This window comes from Homarus americanus, unplaced genomic scaffold (genome assembly GCF_018991925.1).
Source record: "Homarus americanus isolate GMGI-L3 unplaced genomic scaffold, GMGI_Hamer_2.0 scaffold56333, whole genome shotgun sequence".
Lineage (NCBI taxonomy): Eukaryota > Metazoa > Arthropoda > Malacostraca > Decapoda > Nephropidae > Homarus > Homarus americanus.
Genome location: NW_024734940.1, coordinates 6,978,778 through 6,991,277, shown reverse-complemented (window position 1 = coordinate 6,991,277; position 12,500 = coordinate 6,978,778). Strand labels below are relative to the sequence as shown.

The 12,500-nt window shown below is 41.1% G+C and overlaps 1 protein-coding gene across 4 annotated transcripts in view; it reads right to left on the bottom strand.

The window, feature by feature from the left end:
* LOC121870597 (nephrin-like) overlaps nt 1-12,500 on the bottom strand; it is a gene marked incomplete at its 5' end in the record, with an annotated part of 76,365 nt that overhangs the window by 30,394 nt on the left and 33,471 nt on the right. For all 4 annotated transcript variants that reach the window (XR_006089732.1, XM_042372426.1, XM_042372427.1 and 1 more), the window contains 3 exon segments: nt 157-307; nt 1,232-1,391; nt 9,285-9,415. Coding sequence is in view for 3 of the 4 variants with exons in the window: in XM_042372426.1 (XP_042228360.1) it covers nt 157-307; nt 1,232-1,391; nt 9,285-9,415 (442 nt within the window).

Here is a 12,500-nt window from a genome sequence, read left to right as displayed (position 1 = left end):
AATATAAGGGTAAGTGTAGTGGTGTAAAATGTTGGGACAGGTGAAAGACACACGGAGGCATGCGTAAGACATACGGGGATATGTGTAAGAAACACGGGGATATGACTCATATCCCCGCGTTTCTTACACGGGACAGGTGTAAAGTGCATGACTCACATTGGAATGTCAACAAACTCTCCGGTGTTGTTGAAGGCCCAGCGGTAGGCGGTGACGGGAGGGTCGGCCTCCACACGACACGTCACCGTCGTCTTCTCGTGTCGTCCGACCCCATACACGTCCGTCTGCTCCACGCGACACACAGGTGAGTCTGTCAATACATACGACACACCTGTTTACCTTGTGTTGCTCCATATGACTCACGAGTGAGTTTCAAATACATAACTTGCACCTATTAATACCTGCATGTTGCACATGTTGCCCCCTGTATTACATGTATTAATTTTTGATATATTAAATCCTAACAATTACAATTAATAACTCACTAGTCCTGTGTTAAGCTGTTGACGTCTGGCAGTAACCCACATCAATATATTCAACACCTGATGAGATTATGACAATGGTGTTTATTTCTGTTACATTGATTAATAGAATCTACCTTTCCTACAGATATTAGGTACCTAGGCAGTCTTTATTAATTCAACGAGAAAAGACAGAGAGTATGAATGAACCAATCACAGAAAAGATCAGGAGGAAGACACTAAGGTGGAGAGACGTATTTGAGAGAGACAAAAATGTGAGACATGGTAGAGAGAAACAAGATGAGAGACGTGTTTGAGAGAGACAAGAGGGGAGAAGTGGTTGAGAGAGACAAGATGAGAGAAATGGATGAGTCACAAGGAGGGAGACGTGGCTGCGAGACACCAACAGGGGTAAGTGGTGGAAAAAGGATTCAAGAGATTAAACTTTGACCTTATGGGATAACTGAAGGAAGAAGGAAATTACTTTAATTTATATATATATATATATATATATATATATATATATATATATATATATATATATATATATATATATATATATATATATATATACAAGTAAATCACTGTAGGTGTGATCTAGGTATATATGTAATTCACATCATATATATATATATATATATATATATATATATATATATATATATATATATATATATATATATATATATATATATATATATATATATATATATGAGAGGGAGAGAGAGAGAGAGAGAGAGAGAGAGAGAGAGAGAGAGACTGACTATACTCACACTTAACAGACAACAGTATGGGGGCCGAGGTGTTATGACCCTGGGTGTTGGTGGCAGAACAGGTGTAACTACCAGCCTGCTTCCTCGTCACCTTCTGCAGCACCAGCGACCTGCCTACCACCATCACTCCTACGTTTATTTTCTGCTGCAGCTCCAGGCCCTGTGTGAGGAGGAGGGGGCAGTGTGGGCCGTCGTGGTGCAAGGGAGGGTTCCAGTATTACTAATATTGATGATTATTGGAAGGTAATAATAATAATAATAATAATAATAATAATAATAATAATAATAATAATAATAATATCGTTATTAGTTATATTATTACTATTGTAATACATTTACTATACTAATGAACCATTGCTAATTTACAGGCAGTTAATATTATTATTAAAATAAACCTCACTATATTAAGCATTAACATAATTATTACAAACAAACAAAACTATGTTATAAAGTGAGTCCTTTATACAAAAACATAAAACACTTCTGTATACAACAAAAACAGCAAGGACAAAATAACAACAAGAACAAGAACAACAATAACATTCTTTTCTAAAATAATTGAACATTTTCGAAACGTTTATTCAGCTTAACATCCGCTTCTCCTGACCTGACATGTAAGGTCTGATTCGAGTGAGGGATACCTAACCCTAACCGAACCACACCGCACCACACCTAACCTAACCTAACCCTTTTTCATATAACTGGTAACAGTGTATAATTTTTCATGGGAACCTAAATGAAAATATACTTTAAAATAAAGATAAAATGATAGGTTTTATGACCATGTTATACGGCATCTATCATTACGACCCGCAAACGAGTGGGTATAACACTTCACCGCCACGTCATAACTACCTCCCTCCCTGACACCTAACTAGGGATTTTCAACCAAGAATTTCCCCCGACCTCCAAAAATATAATTCTCGCTATTGTTTTTATTTTTTTTATTTTACGGTTATAGAATCATTCCTGGTGAGTGTTATGATTACATTTCTGCATGATGTTTGTAATAATAAAAATAATAATTAACGGTTTATTGAAAGAGCATGGCAGCCGGAAGGCTGAAAATATACAATTACATAATTGGGGAATGGGTCTCTTGATTTACAAATGATGTACAATTAACATAAGTGATACAAATATGATATATAATAATTAGGTGTTGATAATTTTTACAATGGTTGGGACTGGGCTGTTCTTGTAGCAACCAGTTCGTGCTCGTATGGGCTGGATGCGGTTGGGCAGGTGTGTGCCCACGTGGCCAGGATGGTAGCTTGGGGCAATGCAGGTGTCCTCCATCCTTCAGGTTAGGTCAGGTGAAGACGTGAGGTCAGGTCAGGCTAGGTCAGATCCAGCCACAATCAGTATTGCTGTGTTTTTTAAATTTTCCTTCGAGTTGAAATTGCCACTTTTGTATATCACATGTGGGTTGATCGTCAATTTTTGCACTGTACTGTTGGTGTAAGGTTGTTGATAAATCCAGGTGGGAAGGAGGATATGGGAAAGGGGAGAGCCCGACCGACCGGGCTGGTAGCTGTCTCCATGGTCAAGACACCACGGCCGCGTCATAAGAACATAAGAACATGCACAGGCCGGTTGGCCTGTGCATGGCAGCTCCTGTCGAGAGTTACTACCACTCTCTATCATCCATGAATCTATCCAACCTCCCTTTGAAATTTTCCAGCGTTCCAGCACTTACTACAAAGTTGCTAAGCTTGTTCCACTCCTCCACCACCCTATTTGTAAACCAGTTCCTTCCTATCTCCCTCCTAAACCTAAACTTATCCAACTTGAATCCGTTGTTCCGAGTCCTATCCTGCTAAGATATTATAAGAACTTTATCTATATCACCTTTATTGATTCCTTTCACCCACTTGAATACTTCTATCATATCTCCCCGCACTCTTCGTCTTTCTAGGGAATGCAAGTTTAGTTTCTTTAACCTATCCTGATATGGAATGTTTCTAAGTCCCGGAATCATTTTCGTCATTCTTCGCTGCACCGACTCTAGTGAATTGATATCCATTCTATAATAAGGGCACCAGAACTGAACCACATAATCGAGGTGCGGCCTGACTAGCGCAAGATATAGTTGCAATAAGACCTCTGCACTCTTATTACTTACACTTCTAGATATAAAACCCAATACTCTGTTTGCCTTATTTCGAACATTAACGCACTGTTTTCTAGGCCGTAGGTCCGGGCTTACAAGTACCCCTAGGTCTCTTTCACAAGTCGACTTCTTTAGGTTGATGTTGTTAAGGCTGTATACATTATAAGTATTTGTTCTTCCAATATTAAGTACGCTGCACTTGCTGGTGTTGAATTTCATTTGCCATTTTTCAGACCACCCCTGCAGTTTATTTAGATCCTCCTGTAATGCATTTGCATCCTGCCCTGAATTAATCTGCCGCCCTATTTTGGTGTCATCCACAAACTTGCTTATGTCACTGCTGATCCCAGTATCTAGATCGTTTATGTAGATTATGAACAAGAGTGGGCCTAGTACTGACCCCTGGGGAACCCCACTGGTCACACGACCCCACTCAGATTTAACACCATCTACGCTGACCCTCTGCGTTCTATCGGTGAGCCATGATTTTATCCAATTTAAAACTTTCCCCTCGATACCATGAGCCTTAACTTTTCTCAGAAGCCTCTGATGCGGTACTCTGTCAAATGCTTTGCTAAAGTCTAAGTAAATAACAGCGTCAGCGGGCAGCGCCGACTACACACGTCCTTACCCTATGAAGGCTGTGGGTGTGTGTGTGTGTGTGCTTCGGGCAGGGTGAAACTATGGGCAAGTTTCTTTATGCCATTTGCCTCTGTCTACCCAGCAGTAATTGGGAACCTGGATGTTAATCGATTTGCGGAACGTGTTCCGGGGTAATGGTTAGCCAGTGCAGTTGCGGAGTTGTCCGGTCTTCTCGGACTATTCCGTGACACTGGGTCATGCAGCTCGTTAACTTAGGGTGTGGTTGTTGTGTTGGCGACAGCTTCTACACCTTAAACAAATTCAAGCCTAGGAGGCCCATGGGCCGACCATCCTCGATTTCCAGGGGCTTCCATTATGTTGTGTGTGTGTGAATTCTGTATATTTTCCGATGCGTGTTCTATTGTCTTACAAGGTAATTAAGTTAGGTTAGAGTAGGGTATTTTAAGTTAGGTTAGCACAGGTTAGAATACGCTAGGATCTACTGTAGAAACGCTTGTGTTAGGTTAGGCTATGTTAGTTTAGGTTAGGTTAGTTTGCAATACTTTATATCACACTGATTAGGTTAAGCAGGAATAAATTAAGTTTTATTTGGTTATAATTAGATTAAATGAGATCCACACACACCCCATTGTGTAAAACCTATACGATTTTAACCCCATACATTTATCCCCCAAAGTATAGAACACTCCCTACTTTCGGCTATGCTTTTTATAAATGCATATAGCCTAGGGCTCTATTTATATGAGAGGGGGAACGGACCAGCTAACTATACCTATCTAGATATTTCAGGCTATTTTATTACACGTAAAACCTTTAACTTAACGTATAAAAATTATGTCTATATCCGGGTATTTATTCTTATATCAAATTCTATTTCTTCTATAAGACTATCACCAAGATATATACATTTTTCAACTTATATAAATTTTGGTGTTGTTTATCCATTTGTATGTCTAAATTACTCATCATCTATATCTAGAAATCTAACCGATATAAATTTTTCAGCTTATGTAAATATATTCTATTCATATATGTATTTTATATGTATCTATTTTACATGCATTTAACACATTTATTTTGTTAACCTCGGTATTTTTTAACATATGTATATTTCGTTCACTTTGGACACACACACACACACACACTGGTGAGAATTTATTCCGCCTTAATTAACTAATAGGTCAATATTTTCTCTCTCCAGGTGAAATTGTGTCTCATTTCTGCTGCCCCCAGTGTGTGTATTATCAGTGTTCACGTTTCACCTCACCATTAGTGTGTCTTCTTGTGTGTTATTTGTTGTATTAGAATTACTGTGAACGAACCTTTGGCTATGGTAATTACAACAGGAATTACAGTAGGAATTACAGTGGGAATTACAGCAGGAGTTGCAGTAGGAATTACAGTGGGGATTACAACAGGAATTACATTAGGAATTACAGTAAGAAATACAGCAGGAGTTGCAGCAGGATTTACAGTGGGATTACAACAAGAATTACAGTAGGAATTAAAACAAAAATTACAATGGGAATTGCAGCGAGGGTTAAAGTGTGAATTACATTTGGATTTACAGTAGGAATCACAGCGTGAATTACAGCAGGTATTGCAGCAGGAAATACAAAAGAAATAAAAAATACAGTGCGAATTACAGCAGAAATTACAGCTGGAATTACAGCAGGAATTACACTTGGAATTACAGCAGAAATTATAGCGTTAATTATGGTGGGAATTACAGCAGAATTACAGCGAGAATTACACCTCAGAAATACTGTATTTATCATTGCCCCCCCCCCTCCCCCCTCTCTCTCTATCTCTTTATATGTCTATCCTTCTACCAATCATTCCCGTTTTCTCTTTCTATCTACCTGTCACTCTTTACCCCCCTCTCTCTCTCTCTCTGCCTCTCTTTATCAGTCTATCCATCTACCAATCATCTCTCTCTCTCTCTCTCTTCCTCTGTTTTCCCTCACTCAGTTATACAAACACGTTAGTTTTACCTCGCCATCAAGTACGGTGTTGAAAGCACTTGGTCAAATTTCTCATTTTACTGAATCAATATTGAATACGTGTTACAATGGCTCACAACTCACAGCTCTTAATCCTCACAAGTACCTCAGTCCACAATCCACAACTCACAACTCATAATACACCACAACTCATAATACTTGCCAGAACCCCAGTCTACAATTCACAACTCATAATACTCACAAGCACCTCATTTCCCAAATCACAACTCATAACTCAAAACTCACACAAGTTCTTCAGTCTACAACTCACAACAAGTGGAGTGACCTTAAAGCATTGCTTCTACAACATTCTAATAGATTGTTGTCTATTCACCCAAACAATAGCCAAATTTCTAAGGCTTCACTCATAAACGTATTATACTTGGTACTGTACGTCATATATTCATCAACACAAGACACAGCACGTTATTCACTACACCCTTGGATGAGTATCGTGACTCATTATTGTGTACAATCATGATAGTGTGGGCGTAGTGTCCCAGTCATGAGCTTAAATAATATGTATTCCATCTGTTCATGACAAAATGTAGTTGTAGTACTTCATTCATTAGTGTAAAGAAATACTGCATTATCTGCATGGCATTCATTCATTACCACCCCAAAAAAGCCAGTGACCTTCATGAATATAAAACCACCACATGAATAAATACAAAGTGCGTCATTGAGGTGTCGTGATGATCAGGCTAAATATTAATCAACCAAAACAAACAACCGGATCCATTCATGAACCAGAAGCAGATGTGGTGTGTTGATCATGAGTGAAGACAAACAGAACACGTTGATCATGAGTGAAGACAAACAGAACACGTTGGTCATGAGTGAAGACAAACAGAACACGTTGTTCATGAGTGAAGACAAACAGAACACGTTGATCATGAGTGAAGACAAACAGAACACGTTGTTCATGAGTGAAGACAAACAGAACACGTTGGTCATGAGTGAAGACAAACAGAACACGTTGATCATGAGTGAAGACAAACGGAACACGTTGGTCATGAGTGAAGACAAACAGAACACGTTGTTCATGAGTGAAGACAAACAGAACACGTTGGTCATGAGTGAAGACAAACAGAACACGTTGGTCATGAGTGAAGACAAACAGAACACGTTGGTCATAGTGAAGACAAACCAGTACTTGGTCATGAGTGAAGACAAACAGAACCGTTGGTCATGAGTGAAGACAAACAGAACACGTTGGTCATGAGTGAAGACAAACAGAACACTTTGGTCATGAGTGAAGACAAACAGAACACGTTGGTCATGAGTGAAGACAAACAGAACACGTTGGTCATCAGTGAAGACAAACAGAACACGTTGGTCATGAGTGAAGACAAACAGAACACGTTGGTCATGAGTGAAGACAAACAGAATACGTTGTTCATGAGTGAAGACAAACAGAACACGCTGGTCATGAGTGAAGACAAACAGAACACGTTGGTCATGAGTGAAGACAAACAGAATACGTTGGTCATGAGTGAAGACAAACAGAACACGCTGGTCATGAGTGAAGACAAACAGAACACGCTGGTCATGAGTGAAGACAAACAGAACACGTTGGTCATGAGTGAAGACAAACAGAACACGTTGGTCATGAGTGAAGACAAACAGAACACGTTGGTCATGAGTGAAGACAAACAGAACACTTTGGTCATGAGTGAAGACAAACAGAACACGTTGGTCATGAGTGAAGACAAACAGAACACGTTGGTCATGAGTGAAGACAAACAGAACACGTTGGTCATGAGTGAAGACAAACAGAACACGTTGGTCAGTGAAGACAAAGTGAAGACAAACAGAATACGTTGGTCATGAGTGAAGACAAACAGAACACTGAAGACAAACAGAACACGTTGGTCATGAGTGAAGACAAACAGAACACGTTGGTCATGAGTGAAGACAAACAGAACACTTTGGTCATGAGTGAAGACAAACAGAACACGTTGGTCATGAGTGAAGACAAACAGAACACGTTGGTCATCAGTGAAGACAAACAGAACACGTTGGTCATGAGTGAAGACAAACAGAACACGTTGGTCATGAGTGAAGACAAACAGAATACGTTGGTCATGAGTGAAGACAAACAGAACACGTTGGTCATGAGTGAAGACAAACAGAACACGTTGGTCATGAGTGAAGACAAACAGAACACGTTGGTCATGAGTGAAGACAAACAGAACACGCTGGTCATGAGTGAAGACAAACAGAACACGCTGGTCATGAGTGAAGACAAACAGAACACGTTGGTCATGAGTGAAGACAAACAGAACACTTTGGTCATGAGTGAAGACAAACAGAACACGTTGGTCATGAGTGAAGACAAACAGAACACTTTGGTCATGAGTGAAGACAAACAGAACACGTTGGTCATGAGTGAAGACAAACAGAACACTTTGGTCATGAGTCAAGTCGTACGTAGTAAAAGAATCACGAAGATACACAATCAATTTACAGCCGTCATGAACTCGAGTCAGACTCACTCATTGATTTACACCTCATGACAAAAGATGTTTCTCAGTCTAACTGCCTACACACGCAATGTATCCCACTCATGGTAGTACAAGCAATCCCACACATGATCAAAGACTGATTTAGCTATCCCACTCATGACAAAAGATTGGTTCAATCAACCCCACTCATGACTAAAGACTAGTTTAAGCAATCCCACTCATGACTAAAGACTAGTTTAAACAATCCCACTCATGACCAAAGACTAGTTTAAACAATTCCACTCATGACCAAATACTAGTTTAAGCAACCCCACTCAAGATCAAAAAGACTAGTTTAAGCAATCCCACTCATGACAAAAGACTAGTTTAAACATTCCCACTCAAGATCAAAGACTAGTTTAAGCAATCCCACTCATGGCCAAAGAACAACCAAGGTTATCCATTCATGAGCCTCAAAAAGGAACACAGTAACTCATTCATAACAGTGACTAACATAGTAGGAATTCATTCATAAGTAACGCTGTAGTTGTGGTAGTAGTAGACATGTGGTGCTTCATTCATAACTAAGACTGGTGTAGTATCGACCTCGTGAGCATATACATAAATATTGTGTGTCGTTCACTAATTAATGAAACGGATTATCATCATCATCATCATCATCATCATCATCATCATCATCATCATCATCATTAGTAGTAGTAGTAGTAGTAATGATAGCAGAAGATGAAGTAGTAGTAATAGAAGTGGTAGTAGTAGAAGTGGTAGTAGTAGTGGTATACATTTATAGATCTGGCAAACATAAACACAACTCATGACCCAGCGGAGACGTATAGTCACTCCACACAGACACAGGAAGCATTACTCACGTTGAAGCTCCAGCTGATCTTGTGGGCGTCTGGTCTAGCCTTGATGATACAGTCGAAGTACACGTCGTCACCCTCCTTAATGTGGTCAAGGTCCAGCGAAGGTCCTGCGGCCACGTGAACCTCGGGGGGATCTGTAAGGCAGAAATCAGGCATGTGAGGTGAAGTGATGTTTGTTGTGATGACGAGGAAGGGAGAAAAGTGGTAGTGAGGGAGAGAAGGGGGGAGAGAGTTGTGGTGGTGAGGGAGGGAGAGATGGAGAGAGTTGTGGTGGTGAGGTAGGTAAAGAGGGAGAGAGTAATGGTGGTGAGAGAGAGAAGGAAGGAAACACTAGTGGTAGTGAGGGAGGGAAAGAAGGAGAGAGTAGTGGTAGTGAGAAAGGGAAGGGGGGGATAGTTGTGGCGGTGAGGGAGAAAAGAAGGGAGAACTGTGGTGGTGAGGGAAGAAAGGAGGGAGAAAGTAATGGTGGTGAGAGAGAGAAGGAGGGAGATGCTAGTGGTAATGAGGGAAGGAAGGAGGGAGAGAGTTGTGGTTGTGAGAGAGAGGGAGAGAGTACTCGTGGTGAGGGAGAGAAGAGGGAGAGAGAGAGAGAGTGGTGGTGGTTATAGAGGGAAGGAGAGAGTAATGAGGGAAAGAGGGAATGAGTGATGGTGAGGGATGGAGACATGGAGGGAGGAAGAGATGGTAGAAGTGAAGGAGAGAGGTTGTTGGATCAAACAGAATGGTATGTGGTGAATAGGCATGTGTAGGACGGTGAGAATTATTGTGTGTGTGTGTGTGTGTGTGTTTATACATACATACATACATACATACATACATACATACATCAGAAGGCACTATTCTACAGACATAAACATGCTCCAGTTAATATAACTGAACTCCTCATAATCCAAAATAAACACAGGTAAGCTGATCATGTTATTTTCTACTTCGGGATACTTCAGGACCTCGGGCTCTTGGGGTGGAAGGAGCGGTAGAAAGGGTTCTCAAAGTCTCGTGTCCTAAAGCTTTAGTGGAGATGTGAGGACTCGGCTAATTAGCTCATCTACTGTAAGTTGCGCTACCATGGTAGTTTCTTCAAAGGATCGTAGGTTAAAAATATATTTCGTATTTCATGCTACAGTACGAAGATGGTTTCTCAAAAGATGAAATTTCCCATAACTGGAGATGTACAGTAATGATGCCACTAATTGGTTTGCTTGAGGTGTAACACAGACAGGGTGCTATGACGACCACAAAGGGACGGGTTCTCTCATCACCAGTGCGGGGGAAATGAACATACGCTCAACAAAATATTATCGTTTTCTCAGCCTAAAAGGCAAATATTGAGCAGAACTAACGCAGCCACTGCAGATACCAGGCAACGACGACACCTTCATAAGAATATAAACAAATCCCCACACGTGCGGCCACTGTGATAATGTTCCCGTGGGCTTGACGGACCTTTAGAAGCACACTTGAGTGCTAACCCTTCGGTACATAAGTGTGGCAGGCACTACAACTGTAAAATTAAGTAACTATTTACAACTGCATGGACTAGGAGTGCCTCGGGATCGAACCAGCGACATTTAGGACATGAAACGAGAGTTGTATTCCATCAACCACAGCAGTCATATACATTCCAAATGGCATTAAAGTAATCAGCTGTTCCTCAAGCTCAGTTACATCTATAAAACACAGTGACTGCAGAAGCCAACACACTGACTTAAAAGATAAAAAATTCCCCGTCAACTTATAGCGGCCGGCTGAACTACACCGAAATTTCAGAGAATCGAACGTTGGTAAAATCCACTTTAATGCCATTGAATATAAAAGCCACTAGAATGACAGACAGACTCAGAGACATGTACCGTATACGTCAAATATAGCGTAAAGAGAGTTTGTCTGGGGTTTCAGTTAATGAAGTGAACTTATGATGGACGGAGGCAATTAGGTGTGTGTGTCAGTTGTATGGTTGTAGGTGAAGGTGACCCACAAGCTGCTGGCCAGATGAATGACTCGTCCAGGGTAAGAATGACTCGTATGGAACAAGAATGACTCGTTGCAGGTAATAATGACTCAACGGGGTTAAGAAAGACTTGTCGGGGGTAAGAATGTCTCGGCAGCGGTAGTAATGACTCGTCGAGGTAAGAATGACTCGTCTGGAGTAAGAATGACTCGTTGCGGGTAAGAATGACTCGATGAGGGTAAGAATGACTCGCCTAGGGTAAGAATGACTCGACGGGGACAATGATGACTTATCGGGGGTAGGAATGACTCATCGGCGGTAAAAATGACTCGTTACAGGAAAGAATGACTCGACAGCGGTAGTAATGACTCGTCGGGGATAAGAATGATTCATCAGGGGTAAAAACGACTCGTCGGGGGTAAGAATGACTTGTCGTGGTAAGACTAACTCGTTGGGGTAAGAATGATTCGTCAGGGGTTAAGCATGATTCGTCAGTTGATAAGATTGACTTGTCGGGGGTAAGAATGACTCGTTGGCGGTAAGAATGACTCGTCGGGGGTAAGAATGACTCGTCGTCGGTAAGAATGACTCGTCGGCGGTAAGAATGACTCGTCGGCGGTAAGAATGACTCGTCGGGGGTAAGAATGACTCGTCGGGGGTAAGAATGACTCGTCGGAGGTACGAATGACTCGTCGGCAGTAAGAATGACTTGTCGGCGGTAAGAATGAGTCATTAGGGATAAGAATGATTCGTCGGCGGTAAGAATGAGTCATTGAGGGTAAGAATAACTCGTCGGGGGTAAGAATGAGTCGTCGGCGGTAAGAATGACTCGTCGGCGGTAAGAATGACTCGTCGGGGGTAAAAATGACTCATCGGGGGTAAAAATGACTCATCATGGGTAAGAATGAGTCATTGGGGTTAAGAATGACTCGCCGGGAGTTAGAATGGCTGGTTGGGGAAAGAATGACTCATTGAGGGGGAAAAATGACTTACTGGGGGCAATAATGATTCGTGGTGGTAAGAATGACTCATCAGGGTTAAGAATGACTCATCATTGGAAAGAATGACCTGTGTGGTAAGACTAACATGTTGAGGGTAAGAAAAAACCGTGCCATAAGAATTAGTCGTTGAGGGTAAGAATGACTCAGCGGAGGTAAGAATGAGTCATCGGGGAGTAAGAATGACTCAACGTGGATAAGAATGACTAGTCGTGGGGAAAGAATGACTCATCAGGGGTAAGAATGACCTGTGTGGTAATAATGACTCATCGG